The 19,919-nt window shown below is 36.1% G+C and overlaps 2 protein-coding genes across 2 annotated transcripts; both read left to right on the top strand.

Annotated features, from left to right (window-relative positions):
- The first annotated feature begins 11,966 nt into the window (after positions 1 to 11,966).
- On the top strand, positions 11,967 to 12,773 carry LOC132038080 (transcription factor CYCLOIDEA-like). The gene has a single exon (XM_059428804.1). The coding sequence runs from the start codon at positions 12,048 to 12,050 to the stop codon at positions 12,771 to 12,773; it is 726 nt and encodes a 241-aa protein (XP_059284787.1). The 5' UTR covers positions 11,967 to 12,047.
- On the top strand, positions 12,772 to 13,991 carry LOC132037870 (uncharacterized). Its single transcript, XM_059428509.1, has 2 exons — positions 12,772 to 13,459; positions 13,701 to 13,991. Exons 1-2 carry the CDS (start codon positions 12,856 to 12,858, stop codon positions 13,715 to 13,717), a joined length of 621 nt encoding a protein of 206 aa, XP_059284492.1. The 5' UTR covers positions 12,772 to 12,855; the 3' UTR covers positions 13,718 to 13,991.
- Positions 13,992 to 19,919: the final 5,928 nt, after the last annotated feature.

The following is a 19,919-nucleotide window of genomic DNA, read 5'->3' as shown; positions in this document are numbered from 1 at the left end:
AGGAAACAAATCCTTCGTGCATGATTTATTTAAATCTTTATAATCTACACACATTTTGAATTTATTACCTTTCTTAGGCACAACTACTATGTTGGATAACCAGTTCGGGTATCTGACTTCCCGATGGAACCTATTTTTAAAAGCTTGGTTACCTCTTCTTTGACGAACTTATGTTTAACTTCGGCCGTTAGTCTCATTTTTCGCTTCACCAGGGGGGAAATTTTGATCAAGACTTAGCTTGTGAGTCGTCACCTCCGGTAGAATACCTATCATGTCTAAATGGGACCATACAAAACAATCGACATTAGCTTGAAGAAATTTAATTAATTTATGCCTGAGCTCCGGGGTTAGCCCCGTGCCTAGGTATACCTTTTTGTCTGGCATATGTACGAACAAGATGATTTGTTCTAATTCCTCCACAGTAGATGTTACACCTTGGAAATTTCACGTCGTTTGCATTATAAGTAAACTAATGCAAGCCTAAAGTGGATATGAATCCCTTAGAAGGTTAACGAGGATATCCAATAATTTTAAATATGTACCTTAAGGTTTCGGAGTTAAATGAATTGGCGGAAGTAAGTTCGTTGAAGGCTAGGATTGGTGCCATGTTTTTGGGAGGATTTCATGTCATTTGAGCTATACATTGGTTAGCATTACCTTGAGGGGGAGTTATAGGGCTCCTTATATAGTTAATGAAGTTTTATACAAGTGCCAAGAAGGTTCCATAAGGATTGGGGGTCAAAAGAATCGAAAAGAACACGTTTTCGCGAAAATTGGAGTTTGTGGACCAGTATGCGACAGCAAACTAAGTTTGAGGTGCAGCATACTAAGTTTGAGGTGCAGCATACTGTCCGAAAACTTGCCATTTTGGCTAAGTCTACTGCCCAGTACCACCCCCATATTGTGGAGGCAGTATGCGGTCGCATATTGAGTATGTGGTGACGCATACTTCCCGCAGCATGGGGCGGTGGGGCGGTTTTCAGCCCTTTTTAATGTCTAAAAGATCCCATTTTTCACATTCAACTTTCCACACTTCTCTCCCCACATTATTAAAGAGTTCTTGAAGGTTTTATAATATTCCAAAACCCTTCACACCATCAAAAGAGAAGATCAAACACCAAAACCCCAAGATAATCCATGGAAGATGATTATCTTTGCTTCTAATCAATGTTGTGATGAACTTGGCCTTGGAAGGAGTTGAGTAAGGTGAAGTTCTTCTACTACAAGGTATGTTCTTCATCTTATTCATATGATTGAGTTGGTTTAAAAGGTTTAGCAAGTCTTGGGGAGGAAAGAATCATAGTAGAGAAGTCATAAAGTATTGAATTGAAGTTGAAGATTATGAGTTGAACTTGAAAGGGGATTTTGAATTGATTTAAGATTAATATGAATATAATTCCTTGACTATGGTATTGTTGATGTTGTTATTGTTGATTAGGAATTGTTTTGGAATTTGGTGGAAGTCAATAAAATAGGGGAAATGCTGTCCAAATTTCGCTAGCTCGTTAATTACTCTAGTTTGAACTTAAGAGTGTTTTCAAGACTTAACTCTAGAATGAATCATCTTGAATGTAGATTTGCGAGCTTGGAAAGAGAACATTAAGTAGTTAAGGAGACGAAAGTTATGTTAAGGCTAACCCATTCTTTCTTAAGGCATGATTCCTTTGTTGTGAACCTACTCATGATATCCATAATGTCTAATTTCCTAAAAATGCTAGAAGCTTATGATTCTCAAGGTTCTTATGATATTGTTGATAAATGTCCTCTATGATGATGATTCCATTTCTAGAGATACCAAAGCTTATAGTTCTTGATGTTCTCATGATATTATTGAATTTGTTACATGATTGTTATCTTGTGCATTGTTGTTGATCTCATCTTATGGTAATTGTTCTTCCAAGGTCAGATATAGCGATAATGAGGATTGCATAATGGCAATTGAAGGTTTACCGACCTTACGTCACTCCGATAAGAGTTATAGCTTTCATTTGGGCTCTCATGCATGCTTTATATATATGTACATATTTTCTCACACCGAGCCGCACTATAGTCGGTCGGGTAAGGCACGTAGATGTGCACACCACTGTAGTGGGTATGTTATAATGTTACCCTGGATGCGGAATGATATGATATATGGATCGGGTTGCACGTTCCGCAATACTAACCCTTATATTATATATGTATGTATGAAAATGTTTTTTTTTAAAAAAAAAAAAGCTAACCATGTATGACATCCGCCTTAAGAGGCATTCAGATATACAGGTTATCTATCTTATCTCATGTTTTTTGTCATATCCTTATTATGTTGTTATTCATGCCTTAGATACTCAGTACATTATTCGTACTGACGTCCTTTTGCTTGTGGACGTTGCGTTCATGCCCGCAGGTAGGCAGGGAGACGGATCAGACCCCTAGGTTTCTTCATCAGCAATTACACAGGAGCGCTCCATTTGCTTCGGAGTTGCATTTTAGTGGTATTATTCTTTTGTGTACATATATGAGTATGGCGGGGTCCTGTCCCGTCTTTATGATGTTATGCACTCCATATAGAGGCTCGTAGAAAAATGTATATAGTTAGATGCTCTATAACCTCATCGGTTCATATTTGTATATCATTTTTAGCAGCCTTGTTGGCTTGTGCCTATTGACAAAGTTGATGGTGATTATATTGACGTGCACATAATTAATGAACTTGTGTCTCTTCCAATTTGTGGTAATTATGAGTTAGCCATGTGGCTCACCTAGATATGATTATGAGATGGATGTTAGAAGGTGCTCGGTAGGTTAGCTCCGGGTGCCCGTCGCGGCCCTCTGGTTGGGTCGTGACAGTAGATTTGGTTGCGTCCGAATCATCCGGCAGCACGGACGACTTGGGAACACCTAAGTCATCTTTCTCAGAGTTTGTCGCTTCTTACTCTTTCCTCGGGCTGTTTGGGCCCGAGTCATGTGATTGCTATTTAGCATCTCTGCCTCTTACTGGCTCTTCTATGGATTTTGAGGGTAGTGCCTTTGGTGTCGAGCTGCTTTTTCAACTGCAAACATCTCTCTGGCCACCGGCTGCTCCCCATGAACCGTTTTCACCCCCTCCGGGGTTGGAAATTTCAACATTTGGTGTAACGTTGAGGGTACTGCCCTCATGTCATACACCCAAGGTCTGCCAAGGAATGCATTTTATCTCATCTCTCCTTCGATGATGTAGAACTTCATTTGCCGAACTGTCCCGGCGGTATTCACCAGTAGTGTGATTTCCTCCTTCGTAGTTTCACATGCCATGTTGAACCCGTTGAGAACCCAGGCTGCCTACAACAATTTGGTCCAACAGCCCCAACTGCTCTACCACTTTTCAACTGATAATATCGGCTGAACTACCTGGATCAATCAAAATACGCTTAACCTGAGATTTATTAATAAGGACAGAAATTACCAAAGCATCATTGTGGGTTGAATGATGCCCTCTGCATCTTCATCACTGAAAGAGATGGACCCCTCAAGTACGTAATCCCTGGTTCTTTTTTTCCTGAGTGATCGAGACCTTTGTCCTCTTCATCATCGGACCTCAGGGAATTTTTGCCCCGCCGATAATCATATTGATCATGTGTTGAGGTTCCACTGGTTCGACCTGCTTATTTGCTTCCCTGCTTTTGTAATTTCCTTTGGCCCGGTCACTTAAGAATTTGCGCAAGTGCCCGTTCTTCAACAGTCGAGCTACTTCATCCTTTAGTTACCGACAATCCTCAGTCTGATGGCCATGAGTACCGTGGTACTCGCACACCACATTCAGATCTCTTTGAGCAGGATCGAATCGAAGCAGCCTTATCCATCTCGTGTCCTTAATATGGCCAATGGCTGAAACGAGACTCGCAGAATCAACATTGAAATTGTACTCAAACAACTTCGGGCTCTCGCCCTTTGCTAGACTACCCATCGGTATCATTCCTAAATTGCAAACCTTAGTTACCTGAACCGTAATTATTTCGCCTATCAATCCTGACTAAGTGATGTTTGTGACCGCTTCTTCCTTTGTCCATCCTAAAGTTGGACCTTTCCGACTGACTGTATGGCTGGTATCTATCCTTTGATAGCTTCGCCTCTGTCTTGACCACCCTTTTCGATCTATTTGCATTTCTGCTTTGGGTTACTGAACCCGGTGGGAGCTCGAGTTGATCATCCTTCACTTGAATTTTGGACTCGTATCTGTTGTGGACATCAGCCCATGTCACCGCCTCGTATTCTAACAAGTTATCCTTTAGAACGAGGCGGCGGAACTCCGAGAGTTTAGCTCCTTGGTGAAAGCTTGCGCTGCCCATTCCTCCGGAATTGGGGGAAAAAGCATTCGTTCCTTTGGCAATCTCGATACAAACTCTCGTAGTAATTTATTTTCCTTAGGCGATTTTGAATATATCGGCCTTTCTTGCTTGAACCTTCCAAGCTCTAGCATGTGCCTTTATAAAAGTATCTGCAAGCATTTCAAATGAGTTACCAGAATGTTCAGGAAGCATAGAATACCATGTCATTGCCTCTTTGGATAATGTTTAGCCGAACTTCCTTAGTAGGAGCAATTTAATTTCGTCCTCTTCGAGATCATTGCCTTTTATGGCACAAGTATAGGAAGTCACGTGTTCTTGTGGATCCGTTGTTCCATCGTACTTAGGAATGTCCAGCATCTTAAACCTCTTTGGCATCAACTTCGGGGCCGCGCTCGAAGGGTAACACCTTTTGTCACGACCCAACTAGGGGCCGCGACGAGTACCCGATACTTGTACCGAGCACCCCTTATCTGCCATATTACCTTTATTACTAAGTGGGCCGTGGGAACCTTACCAAGTTTGTTTTTTCTTAACATTAACAATAATAGCATATTTATAGACATAGGCTAACAAGCTTTGTTAACACGTTATACAGCGACGAGGACCATCAAAAGTACAAAACATCTGCGTACATATGTCTACAAGCCTCTAAACATAGTGCACATATACATAGGGAGGGCCGATCTTTACCGCCGTGCCCGAATATATATATACAAAATAGTACCAAAAACCGAGGCTCGGAGCAACCGGAGCGAGCCCCTTTCTGATGCGCGATGGAGCCCACAGGAGTCAAGTACGTCCCTCTGCCGACTGCGCGCGGCATGGAACGCAGCGTCCACAAAAAGGGGACGTCAGTACGAATAATGTACCGAGTATGTAAAGCATGGAAGACAATGTAAGCAGAAGTATGAAGTACGAATAACAATATCATGAAACCATAGAACATATGATAAGATAAGATAATAACCTGTACATATGAATGCCCTTTAGGCCGGAAACCATGCATGCTTACCTTTCCTTTGAAAAACATTTCTCTTTCATATATAGAAAATAGAACATATCATATCATAGCGCCGAATACGTCGGCTCCCCCATGTATCCCGCGTCCGGGACGATAACGCCAGCTGACCAGGTGGCAATGCGTCTTATAGCGCAACATGTCTCCCTTCCCCATATCCCCCATATCATATACATATCATATACATATCATATAAGCGGCATGCATGAGATCCCAAAGAAAGTCATGTATCTATCGGAGTGACGTAAGGTCGGTAACCTCCGATTACATTATGGAACAATCAGGATCGTCATGTCTCACCTTGAAGGAACAATTATAAGGTGAGACTAACAATAAAGGATAACTTCACGGGAACATAAAACAAAATCATGACATATCATTTCATGTACTTTGAAACCTTAAAATAGTCATTGTTCAAATATAGCTTAACATTTCGTGTCGTCATATTCATGATAAGAACAGATCCTTGACATATTCGTCATATACGTTTTCCCATATCTAGCATTATCATTGTCATCATAAAGTCATAGTCGTTGTTTTAGTCATAAAACTTTCAAAATCGCAAAACTTGGATTTTTGGAGAATATGGCATCTTGGAAAACATTTACGACTTATTAGAAAGAAAACGATACTTTAGAATTCTAGACTTCAAGGAGTTACTCACGAAAATTTTGGGACGTTCGGATCCATTTATAGAAGTTGCATACATTCAAGCTACTTTTCTAATAAAACCTAGAAAATCTAATTCAATTCTATTGAAGGAATAGTGGTCAAATTCGAACTCAGGTTTCTAGAGATAGAGTAGTCCCCGAGGCTTGCATTCAAACCTATTATGTCTAGGACATGCCAAAGAAGGAAGGGTAAAGCCTTACATACCTTTTCCGCCTTTTACGCCTCTCCAACTCAAGTTCCAAATTCGCCAAAATCTACAATTTGGTCACATTTACCAAATGTTAATTAGAGCATCTAGAAGTTGAAATTTAAAGTAATCACTTGTCTACCGAAATTTCGGCGACATTTCCCGTAAATACTCCATCCCACCAAGTTCACTCGGCCGATTCCAATCAACAACCATCCGGGAATTCAACCCGGCCAAACTATCAACAATAATAACAACAATCTTACCAAACCTCATCATTCTCGGCCAACCACTATCAACATATTTTCACGAGTTTTTCGTCTATTTCTACACATTACGATAACAACCAACACATAACATAAAATTAATTCATTCATTCTTCCTTGACATCACATACACACGCCAACTACACAAACACACGGCCACACTCTCATAATAATTCCATAGCAATTACAACTTTGTTTCAAATCATTAAATCCTCATTTCACATTATAGAATTCGCAATACAACAATCAAACAACTAAATAAAATGAACTCATCACTCCAACACCTCACCAATCCATTCGGCCACCACACACACATCCATATCTCATGAATTTCATGCATTTCTACATACAATAACATGCACAACCATCCATAATATATAAAGAAGGTTAAATCCTTACCTTTTTCCTTCAACTTCCTTCTTGGCTAGAGTTATGATTTTGTAAGAAAGGGTGATTCTTTTGCTTCAACAACTATACCATGTCGAAGAGGACGTTCAAATTAGCGGAAATACATGAAGAGCCAAATTTTTGGAACAAGATTTTTGGTCTCCTCTTTCCCTCTTTCTTGGCCGAATTGGCCCCTTTGTTGTTCTTCTTCTTTCTTTTGTTCTCCTCCTTGGAAATTTCTAGAGATTTTTGGACAAATAAGATGACTTAGTCATCTTTTTATATTTACTCTTGCATGCACATGGCCGGTCATGTGCATGCTCTCCTCTTTATTATTTTTTTTTTTTGTTCCAAATTTTCTTCCATTTTCTAGAATTTTCTTCAATTAACAAAGATGACCACTTAACTTGCTTCATAAGTTTCATCCATATAATAGTGGGACCCATATATATACATGCACATGCACACACACACGGCCAAGCCTTGGCTTGGGCTAGAAATTTTAAGACAATTTTGTAAAATTCCCATTTTGTCCCCCTGTGCTTCCAATATTATCATGAACCATTTGCGAATTTTTCCTTCTTACCCTTGGCCTTTTCGAACATTTCCACACTAATAACCTCCGTACCTAATATTCATAATAACTTGCACATTACAATAACTCTTGAAAGTGATCTCATCCTTAACTTGCCGCGACTTTCTCGAAGTATCCGAATGTATGAAACACGGGATATAACACCTTTGATGGTGCCGCTTGGAATCCGGCCCTCTTAAGATCGGTAGGGCCCCGGGGATCTGGTCCACTCGTGAATTATAAGTTTCCACCTTTTTCTCATTGGTGTCGATCCGTTTGGCCAGTGTTTCAAGCCTTTTCAGGACTTCGGTCGACCCATTGGAGCCCGATCCATTGTCGTAATCAGCGACTTGATCATTCCTGCAGACCGGTTTGCCAATTTGGCTCAATCCCTCCACACTTGCACTGCTGTTCTTCTTTTGGAGTTGAGTTATAGTCACCCGTTGTTCCTGCAACATATCAAAAATTAAGCGTAAGGTAATTTCTTCTCCCATATCACCTGGTGTCTTTCGCACAGAAGCACGCAGTGAAATCACGAGGTTATTGTTGTTGAATGGATCATCAAGCTGACTGCCGTCGACATTTAGGTTGACAGCGTTATTCGAATTGACAGCATTATGGTCAGCAGGGTGAACGCCATTTGGATCTTGGGGTAACTCGTCGACCGACACCTTGTTATTGTTGTTTTCGCCGTGGTGACCTGGTTCACCATTATTGTTCAAGTGAATTGACTTGCTGCTGTTTAACATTTTGAGGTTAACCTGAAATCACAAACTTCAAGAGAACAAGTGAAAGTAGGGTTGTAAACAAATCACCACTATTATCCTTAGCCCCAGGTGGGCGCCAAATTGTTTACCCCTAAAAAGGTAACAATTGAATTTATACGCGGTTTAAAGGGTACATGGTTTGATTAGCTGTTAACGTAATGAAATAAGAAATAACAATCAGTTGAATATAGAAAATACAGAGAGTAATAGCCTATTTCGTGTATGACTTCACTGCAAAATTGGTCCGGCCCGGAGTATAGTGCTACGAACCCGAGCCAAATTAAAAGAGAGCGTAAGCTTTTTTGAAGAGATATTACAGAGTAAATATATGTGTAAGCGTAAAGAAATCAGAGAGCTAAAATAAGAGGGTTTCACCCCTATTTATAGTTACAAGAATGAGCCTCTCCTTAAACCCTAAAAGCCTGATAAAACCCTAATACTAAAGACGGCGCCTCCACAGTTGTTCGAGTAACGGACGGCATAACGGGAGGTGAGAAATCAGGCCCGTAACGGATTTCTCGCATGTGTTGACTAGCTTCTCTTCGGTCTCTGGTGTCACTTCGGCTTCTGTTGTCTCTTCGGCTTCTGGTGTCTCTTCAGTTGTGGGCATCGACTCGTCGGGCATTAATTCATCCGAACCACCGAACTCAATCCAATGCCACATCTCTCGGCGTTCGTATTTTACTCCGACCTCTCATGGCACTTTACACCAGTTTTTACCGTATACAAAACTATTTATAAAGTAGTCCAGTGCAAAATTTACTCTTGTCACCTTATTGGTAGTTGGAGTCCTAGTAGATGGTCCTAAAAGTTCTAAAATTTTCTATGCAGATTGGTTGGATGCAGGGGCAGATTTAGATCATTGTATGGTACATTTGCGTGGATTCGATATTTGTATTGAAAAATCTAATAAATATGTAAGAAATACAACTTAAGAACTCATTAACAAAGTGTGTTGTTATTCTTGTGCCAGAGAAGGAACCTTTTAAGTTCTGCTTCTTCTCGGGTCAGGGATTCGAGTTTAGTAGGAAATTATAATATAAAGAAAGCACATTATAAAAGTATGAAGAGTATAGCTAGCCGTATGGGTCCGATAATTTTGCATAAATAATCAGTAAGAAAAAGGTGTCCAAAAGAAATGACTTGACGTTACTACTATTCAATCTTTTTGAAACATTTTACTGTCAATTCCATCAAGATATGACAGAAATTTAAATAGCGAGTATTAATCAGTAAGTACATCGATCTCCTCAATTATTAGTGCGGCCAAATTAATATTACGCCTTTTGTGCTACTATAATCTTTTAAAGTTAGTGGTGATTATTAGTATCCATACATATACCCAACGGACGTTTCATTTTCTCTGCCAATTTTAGTATACACACGTTAACAATGCAACAGAAAAGGAAAAATATGCCATCAAGTTTGAGTTTTGGAAAATGGAGAAATAGTTGGTGAAAAGCGTTTTTTTCCTTTATGAAATCTATTTTGTATTAAATTATTCGTGCTAGTGGGTTCTGAATTCTAGTTGATTATAAAAAATAAAAATAAAAAGGGGAAGAATAAGTCCGTGTTCATTTTTGTTCTCCATAATTTTATTGCATTTCTACTTTAAAATTAGGAAACAATTTGGCACACGACTTGGCTTTATGTCCAAGCAATGAAAAAACAAAGTGTGCCACTACTCAGTGATTAGCAATGGAAGTTTGAATTTAAATTTTGATTCTTCAAGAAAAAAAAATATTACTAAGCTAGGTCCTGTAGAAAAGTAAAATCAAGGATCTATCTTTACAGACTTTACTAGACCCTTCAATGTTCTCGTTCGAATTTAGTGTATATATTGTATCGAATCGACAAATGTAAAGAGAATTGAGGTTTCACCTCATTTTTAAATTTTACCCCTATATAGGGGTTAATTTTGATCTAGTTCCCCTATATTTTTGTATATATTTTATATATGTTCTAATAAAACTCCATCATCATGTGGTGTTTATCTAAAGGGATCTTAACATATTTAGGTCGGTGGCTATAAAAAATTTCACCCACTTAGCCATAATCGTTTGTAGTTGTTGCTGATGTATCCTACTATAAAGGGATTATAATAAGTATATAATATATACATACTAATTATACACAGATATACAGTGATTATACTGACCAAAATTTGGAGAGAGAAAAAAGTGTAACTAATAGGATTATTTTTTATCGTGGACTTCGTTATGAGGTTGTGTAGTGTACAAATCACTTATAAAGAAATCCTAAATATAACAATAGAAAATAAGTACTAGAGTAGATATTTTAGGGTTTGCTTTTATAGATAGTAGTGGAATGTTCAAATATGGATTTAGCTAGGGGTCACACTATATGAAGTCAGAGAAATTAGGGTTTCTTTTTTTTTTTTTTAAGAAATTAGGGTTAGTAGTAATTTGACTGAGTTGATGAGCTCCCAATAAGAAAAAGCCAGTCAGAACAAGCATAAATTAGGTTGTCTTTTAGTGAACATAGCGAAAAGTACATGTACCTGCCACTACTATGAACACTCCCAGTCCAAACATAAAGCTCACGGGTTTAATCAATCCCAGCCCTAGCTCTTCAATACCTAGGTTTTTTTTTTTTTTTCAGACCTAATGAATCTACTCTTCTATTTGTCCATAAATATGTGCCTTTGATTTGTTATAGATAGAGGGGCAGCAACAAATACCCGGTGAAATCTCACAAGTAAGGTCTGAAAAAATAATGATAATTGAACCGTACGCGAATTGAACTCGCAACTTTATGATTTCGAGTTACGTGCTAACATTGCGTCAAGGATCCACTTGGATAAAAAGATAGATGCAACACGAGGACTTTCCAGAGATAATCACCCATCTTAGACAGAGGGGAAACCAGTAATTATTTCCATCAATTTCATTGTTTGGCACACTACAAGAGAACATGGAATTAGCTACTGCATTTGTCGGTAATCCCTAGCTAATTTGTCGCTAAATAGCTTCTCGCTAATTAGATTTTCTTATAATCTGTCGCTAATCCGTAGCTAAATAATATTAGCATGGGATTTTGCTGTTCAGCTACGAAATTTTGTCCGTCGCTAATTCCATAATTTCTTGTAGTGGCAATAATTATTTCCATCACTTTCACTGTTTATAAATTAGGGAAAGTTTGAAAATGATCATCAGAACAATTACGTTTAGTAGATATTCTCCAAAGCCAAAAATCAATAAAAGGCGTTTCGTTCAGTATGAAATAGGTTAAAGAAGGGCAAAGTACTACTATAGATATATACCCCACCGAGTTCGAATTAAGTGGTCCTATTAATTGGTGCGGTTACCTTGAGTCCAATGTTTGTTAGAAGTCATTTAGTCTATAGTTATGATAGATTTATATAGGAAATGTAGAGAACATCAAATGCTAGGAACACGAATTTTTTTGTTTTTGTTATTATGCTAGTACTAGTAATAATAATTACGCTTATTAATTTTATTGTTTGCCGTTTTTCAATTAAGGTGTACTTAAATGGAGTAGTCAACAAAGTTTTCCTAACTTGTTTGTGATTGAGACACGGTTCTAACTTGCTTGTTACTGAGGCTATGGTTGTCTCTCCGAGCTATTTAAAAAGTTCCTACGAGCTTGTCTTTAGAACACATTCTAAGTTTAGCAATCCTAGCTCCAAGAAAGAAAGAAAAAAAAAGATAAGAAAGAAAGCTTCATCAAGATCCATTCTTTGTATGTGAAAGACAAAACCCTCTAATGCATGGAACTTGTGTGCAATTGGAGAGAGTAGTAATTACTTGCTCTAAAAAGCTTTTTGTTTCTTCAATATTTTAGTCAAAATATATTCCACAACCCTAACTAAATTTGCTTTGACCGAAATGTTCCCTGCCAGTAATAGTAGTACTGGGAACCCTGTTCCTCAGTACACTTCCTCTTCCTTTCATAGCTCTTCACCCTTTCTTGGCCTCAATGGAAACCAAATTCTCCTTCATCAATATTACCAAAATCAGTTCTCTAGCCACTACCTGGCAAAGAACACGGGATTCTCAGCAAACAATATTATCAACTGTCCAAATAACAATCAAGATCATTGTGACAATTCCTTCAGGTCATTTCCCATCAAGAAGAAAATCAAGAAAAAAGAGAGGTGTAGTAAGATTTTGACGGCTCAAGGTCCAAGGGATCGGAGAGTAAGACTCTCCATTGGTATTGCTCGAAAGTTCTTTGATCTTCAAGAAATGCTAGGTTTTGACAAACCAAGCAAAACAATGGATTGGCTATTCACAAACTCCAAACTAGCCATTGAGGAGTTGACTAATTGGTTAACTCTTCGGGATCATCAGTCAAAGATTTCAGGTTCGATCCCTAACCCCATCAACTCACTTCGAAGTAGGAGCTTAAACTCAAGTACTACAATGAACCTGATTAGGTTATCTCTGAGGTCGGCCCCCTCTAACCTCGTGAGCCCTGTCCTGCTTTGCCTTAAACTAGAACTCCAAAACCAAGTTACCAAAATAAGCTCCCCAAGGTCGCACCTAAGATCCAAAAGAATGCTTGAGAACTTTTTTTCTTTAAGACACCATCACCCGCGTTATAATGCTTGAGAACTAACAACATACCTAGAGTTAGCTTATTTACGCATAGCGTTATCCTATCTTTGAACAATTCTGGCGAGGAAGATATTTTATGTGGTCCGTTAAACTGACATCATCATTTCAATTCTATTGTATTTATGTAGGAGCAACGAAGTCCAGCTGCGAAGAGAGTACTGCAAAGGTTGGTGCTTCATATGCATCAGAGTGTGAGGACCTGGCAATAGCAACAAATCCCAAAAGAGGAAAAGAAAATGAAGAAGTAAAAGATGAGGCAACAAATCATGTCCAAATTGCAAGAGAGTCAAGGGCCAAGGCAAGAGCAAGAGCTAGAGAAAGAACAATCAAGAAAATGTGGAGCGGAATTGAAAATAGCCACAGATCATCAGCTAATTCTCAGATAATATCTAATTTATTTGGAAAGAAGGATATTAGGGAAATGGAAGAACAAGTTTGTAAGAACAAACTACAAGCAAGTGAAGGAGCAAACAAAGAGACAATTAGGGGATCTGGAGCTACCAATATTAAGATCAAGCCTTCTTTAATCTTGGGTTTTCACCCTAATCTCTGTGCTCCAATAGAGTCAGGTACCTACTATGGTAGCTCTTCTTCCAACAACGGAAACTGGGACATCTGTAGAAATTTGGTGAAATCAACTGAAATTGCTGCTATGACCACAGTCACTTCCTCACCACAAGGTATCATTTAGGCTTCAAGTTTATATACACCGACAGTAAAAACATTATATATATATTAGAATGTTATTACACCTTTTTTAAGATATTAATTAATGCTTATCATAGAGAGTTATTTATGTTTATTTTATAAGGGAGCTGATTGTGTAAATATTTTTTACACCATCAGTAATTTTTTTTTTTTTTTTTACACCATCAGTATATAAAATTTACACTCTCACTTTAATATCCTTTCTTTGAGCAGGACCTCACAGTCGCTAGAGACCATGGGACTCATATCACAGCAGCCAAATCTAATATGGGGAAAATGTAAGCTAAGGTTTCGTATGTTTGTTTCTTTCTCCCTACCTTTCTCTGTGGCCGCAGGTAATGGGTGTATAAGTCTTTAGCACGGGCAGATCTAAGATTTAGATTTGTTAAAATTATACGCTGCCCTATAAATCCCAGAAGGGATGAGATGAGGACAGGGTTATAGCTCATATTTATTCTTGGATTTACTTTATATGCTCTTAGGAATTTTTGTAATATCAATGTAATTTTATTTATTTCAGCAGATTGCTTGATTTATTTTCTAGGTTACCAAATATTTAAGCTTAGTATAACCAGTTACTTATTGGCTTGGATATATTGGATTCTGTGTGACTATCTCAATTAAAACTTTAATCAAATCGTTAGGGAGAATAAATCACCTTACGTGTAGGTTTGATTCTTTTTTATGAGCCGAATACGTAAATAAGCTTTTGCTTCTTGCATAGCGGTGAGATTTGAACTCATGGCCTTTGTTTGCTCTAATAATGTAACATATTGAAGTATGAACCTTAACGGAGTAAAAATGTAAGATGTTACAGAAAATATAATATAACTTTATATTTAATTATAATATATATGACATACTACTAAACTTGAGACTGTAAAACAGTCTGCACAAAAGTTATGCTCATCGTTGATAAACAACTAACTAGGCGTTTGGTCAAAGATCCTAAATATTTTTCACTTTATTTGGAACTTATGGAGTTGTGTTTGTTTAATTTTTTTTGCAAAGAATGTTTGGAATAATGTTCATGTTTGAATGTACCTAAATATAACTTCAAAAGTGAAAAGTGAGTTGGCAAAAAATAAAAACAGATTATTAGTTGTTTTTCAAATTTGAAATACAACTTTAAGTTGAGATTCTCATGATCAAACACTGGTTCTCAAATAAAGTGATAAATTATTTTGGGAATAAGTGAATAATTTCGATGGCCAAACGGGTCCTAAAAAACTTGTGAGCTCATATTGTCATTGTTCTTCACAGCTTTTATCAGGTGTAAATGATCTTTTGGAGCAGTGCTTCTTCCCTAAGTAGAATCAAGGCTTCTTAAACTACTGGATGTTCAGCAAAGTTATCAGCTGATGAACAGAGAAACACTTACGTATTGACTAAATGCCTAAACAGTGCAAATCCTAGAAGACATTAATGTTGATTAACTACTAAAGCTGAAAACAAATTCAATACTAAAGGTAGAATCTATGTAAACCATGCATGACTAGAATGATAAATATGTAAGTACTATTGTTGTTTCCCTTATCTCCCCTTTCTCTATTTAGTTTGAAACTGTTTCCTTCTTAAATTTTATTTTTTTATTTCTTAAATTTTGTGTCAAGTCAAACGGTGTCACATAAATTGGGACGGAGGGAGTAACATTTTTGTATGTTAGTATATCTATGCAGAAGGGGTCCCTAGTATATCTATGCAGAAGGGGTCCCCTTCGGCAGAAAATTACACTATTTAGACATGATTAAAATTATCTTTTATGTATATATAATAGACGTTGAACCCCCTTTGGCTTCTTCGTGTGTTTATGTTTTTATATTTTGAACCCTTTAGTGAAAATTCTGGCTCCGCCACTGTATGCCTGTATCTATGCATTGTTATTTTAGTTTTTCCTTTTCCCTATAAAATTTATATTTTCATATTTTTTATTCGCAAAAATATTTGGAATTCCTTGAAAGTTTTGTTAGTTAGCAAATATATATATATAGTGTGTGTGTGTGTTCATTCTCAAGACAAAGGAAGGGGGAGGGGCGCTATATATATTATGTGTCTCTTGAGCCGAGATTCTTTCGGAAACAATCTCCCTATCTTCCGAGATAGGGGTAAGGTCTGTGTACACCTTATCCTCCCGCATCCTACATTGTGGGATTTCACTGGCTAAGGTCTGCATACACTTTATCCTCTCCAGACCCCACATTATGAAATTTCACTGGGTATGTTGTTGTTGTTGTGTTGCTAGCTGTTATCTTCTTACCCTTTGCATAAGCAATAGGAATTTTCAAGGTTTTGACTTATAATATTCACTAATAGTGTACTTATACTCTGTGTAACTAACTTGTTATAGAGAGTTAGTTGTCTTATTTTCGGGTCATCAATTCTAATTAATTTATTATGAGAAATTAGAATCAAGGCAAAAAAATGAATTTCTGAGATAATAACTACAGTATCATATGAAAAATCAACCCCAACAGAAGTACAAAACCGCTTGTTAAAAAAGAAAGGAGCGGAAGAAGGTTCAAAAGTCTTTTTTTCATACTTGAGCTCCGAGTTTAGTAAAACACCTTCACATAAATTGGGACGGAAGACGATGAACCCCTTAGTAAAAACCTGGCATCTGCAACTCCTCAAAAATTCAATTTTACATGAACATAAAAGAGTTGCACATATGTAGAAACATGCATATGCTAATTAATTATCTTTCACTTAATGCAGAAAATTTGTAAGGAAACTGAAGTGGAGATAGAGTTCAGCTAACGATATGTCTAAGCCACCATGAATAAAACTTCATTTTAAATACTACAAAGGAGAGAGAAACATACAGAAAGTGGCATTAATTATAGCAAAGGTGGGGTTTTGACGTATGTTTGCTTCTTTCCCAAATTTCCTTACTAATACATCATGTTAAGTTCTGCTGGTCAGACTTTACCCCGATGGAGACTAGCCGCAGGCTTAGATTGATATCTACAGTAGCTTTTTGTTTTTGACTTTTACTCCCTTTTGTTCCAAAAAAAAAATTGACATTTTTTTTTTTTTAAGAGTCAAACTTCTTAATTTTAATCGTATTTGAATATAAAATTTTTAATTTTTTCAAAATAAAATTTACATATTTGAAAATTACGTAAAAAGTACTATAAATCACCATAATTAATAATTTAAAATATTTAAAAGACATAAAAAAATAATTCATTTGATTCTACGAAAGTTTAAAAAATGACAATTTTTTTGGGATCGAGGGAGTACGTTTTTTCATTGTTAACGTAAAAGAGTTTTTACATTATCACAAAGACTAAAAGATAATTATATAGATCACTTATTGAAACTAAAACTGGTAACCCGAAAAATAAAGAAAGTACTTATTCAACATGTCAAAGTTTTACATATTTGTATACATAAATTAAGAATTTAAGCTATGTGCACTAATAATATACTTCCTCTGTTTTAATTTATATGAACCTTTTCGAAGTATGAGGATCAAATTTTATAACTTTGACCTTAAATTTTGACATAGATTTTTCAAGTTTGTAGAAAAATAAAATTTATATATTTTGAAACTACATTAAAAGTACTATAAATCATGATAATTTTTAATTCAAATAATTTAGAAAAAATCTAAGGAAAACGTGATCAAAGAATCACTTTGTAGACTCCCAAAATAGTAAAGGGTTCACATAAATTGAAACAAATGGAGTATATAGTACCATAGTAATTTTTTTTTTTTTTTTACCATCGGGTTAACTTGACCTACAGCAAGTTACTCCTCCTAGCAAGTCTAGCAGAAAAAATACTACTCGTTACATTCATTTTTACTTGTCCACTTTTAACTTTGCACGTCCCTTCAGAATTAAAAAATGAAATATATATTTTACCATAATACCTATATTAATTGGTGTATAGTCTCAATATACTTGGAAAATAACTTCGAAATGAGTAATTAATATTAAAAATAAAATAAGAAAAAAGAGTTTGTCTTTCTCTTGATATGTTAAAGTAGAAAAGTAAAAGTGAAATTATTTTAAATATAATAGACAAGTAAAAGTGAACAGAGGAGTGAGTACAACAATATAATTTCACTAATGATATAATTAAAAATTGTTTTATTTAGGCTTAAGTTATTGATAGACCCTCAAACTAATCCGTGAAATCTATTTGAACCCTCCAACTGAGATTCTACCGTCTGAACCTCCAAAACCTGTGCCACTTGAACACAAAATAAATATGCAACAATATACAAATGGTATGTAATTCACATGCAAGAATAACAAATAAAACGACACATGGATTTTAGCTTTAAAAATAAAAATAAAATTGCAAAAAAAGAGAAAAAAGAAAAAGAAAAACATTCTCTTTCTATCTTCCTTGACCCCACCACCTCTCTCCTCTTCGAGTCCACCTCCTCCGTTAGGTTCGCCCCACCTCCTTCACCCATCTCCTCTTCTTCAACATCGCCTTTGTTTACTCCTACCTCGCCACCCACGCAACTAACATCACTGTAGCTATTGCCAATTTTAACCCAATTTCCCAAATCCTTAGTAGTACCAATTTTAACTCAATTTCCCCTCACCACTTCATTACATGTCATCAACCGAAAAACCATCAAATTAACAAGGATTTTCAGAAAATATGAAGTTTCGCTGTAAAAATGATTTTCCCTTCTAATTCAAGGATCCAAATTTGACTCCTTAACTAAAGACAAAGCATTTAGAGGAAGAAGCAATCTTACTAGTTCACAATACCATCCACGAACAAGAATAGGAAAAATTAGTAGTCAAAATCTAAGAAAACATAAAGAAATGATATAACATAAAGAAATGATATATAAAAATCTAGTCCAAATTTGGTCATGGTGAAAGATTCAAATGAAAGCACTGATTAAGACGGTGGGTTGGTGAAGAAATTCTATTTAGGGCTGAACTATATTAAAATATACTTCTGTACAACTAAGTATACTACTGTACTCTGAACTACATTTAACTATTTAGGGCTTTATATATTAAAATAATATACTAACAGGGCAACTACAGTAATAGAAAACGACAAAATTAGAAACTGGTTTTTAATGACATACGTGCGTAAAATCGAAGTATATCTGCTTCTCTCTGAGCTTTCAGAAACATTTCTTTCAACGGAACAGTAGAAAACATTACGATCTACACTTATTATTAAAGTGCAAGTAGAAATAGACACTGAATTTAAAAGCTTAAAGAGAAAAACAAGAATCAAAGTTCCTCACTTTTTCAGGAACATGTTTTCATTTTAGTTGAAAATTTGATCATGAAAGTTCCAAATCCAACTTGAAATTTGTACTTCAATTCAAATTGGAAAACAGCTTATAGCATGCTTTCCAACTTATTTATTACTTTTAAAGTTATATATAAGTACATTCAAACATAAACATTATTCTAAATATTCTCTGCAAAAAATATAATCAAACACAACTTCACCTTCAAACTCAACTCCATAAATTCCAACTAAATGAAAAATATTGGAAACTATGGCCAAAAGCCTACTTAGGCCCCGTTTGTCCATAGATGTCAAAAAAAAAAAAATCACTTTTTTTTTGGAATTTTGGAGTTGGAGTTGTGTTTGGCCATAGTTTTTGAAATTGTAATTTTTGGTGAAATGTAGTTGTAAAAAAAGTGAAAAAAGTGAATTTTTTTTTAAAAATAAGTTTTTTGAGTTTTTGGTGTTCCGGAATACAACTTCAAGTTGTATTCGGAATTTTCATGGCCAAATGCTGATTCGGGAAAAAAGTGAACAAAAAAATTCGGAATAAAGTGAATAATTTTTATGGCCAAACGGGGGCTTAATTTCTGGAGAATCTCCTCCAAAGCTCACCTTACCAACACTAGCATATTATTATCTCATTTTCAATTAATATGAACCTATTTCTTTATAATCGGCTTACGAATGAATTTTTTAAATTTAAATACAATCTAATTTAAACCTCTTATGTTATTATATATAAAATATAACTTATTAATTATTATTAATGAAAGATTTCTAATTGTGAATATCTTTTTCCTTAATTTAGTTGAGGTTGTACAAATGTGTGAATAAATAATGATAAAAGTTTTCTCTCTTATTAGATTAAAATAATATATTTATTGTCCTCTTAGGTGCACTTGTTTCTTTTTCGTGTTTCAACGATTTCACTTTTTAATTTCAGCTAGGCTTTTCCGAATTAGTTATTTTATTTTTCATGTTTGATTTATACATCGGAGAACAAGTTCTTCTGTGTCTAATCTTTCTTAACCGAGAAATTCCTGAGCACAAGTGGTGCAAGGTTCGAAACTCGATGGGTAATAGGTCCTTCCCTCCATCCTTCAGACGTAAATACCGTGCTTTTGTCTATAAGAAAGTTTGAAATAATGACACGTGTGACACTCTTACCACTTGACAAAAGCCATGAACTTTTTGTTTGAGTCTCAT

The sequence above is a fragment of the Lycium ferocissimum genome, chromosome 11 (genome assembly GCF_029784015.1).
Source record: "Lycium ferocissimum isolate CSIRO_LF1 chromosome 11, AGI_CSIRO_Lferr_CH_V1, whole genome shotgun sequence".
NCBI lineage: Eukaryota > Viridiplantae > Streptophyta > Magnoliopsida > Solanales > Solanaceae > Lycium > Lycium ferocissimum.
The sequence above is the reverse complement of the archived record's forward strand: the minus strand, read 5'-3'. Positions and strand labels throughout refer to the sequence as shown.

What these genes read in the sequence shown, in the direction of transcription:
- LOC132037870 (XM_059428509.1), top strand. Translation starts at nt 12,856, where the DNA reads ATGTGGTCCGTTAAACTGACATCATCATTTCAATTCTATTGTATTTAT.
- LOC132038080 (XM_059428804.1), top strand. Translation starts at nt 12,048, where the DNA reads ATGTTCCCTGCCAGTAATAGTAGTACTGGGAACCCTGTTCCTCAGTAC.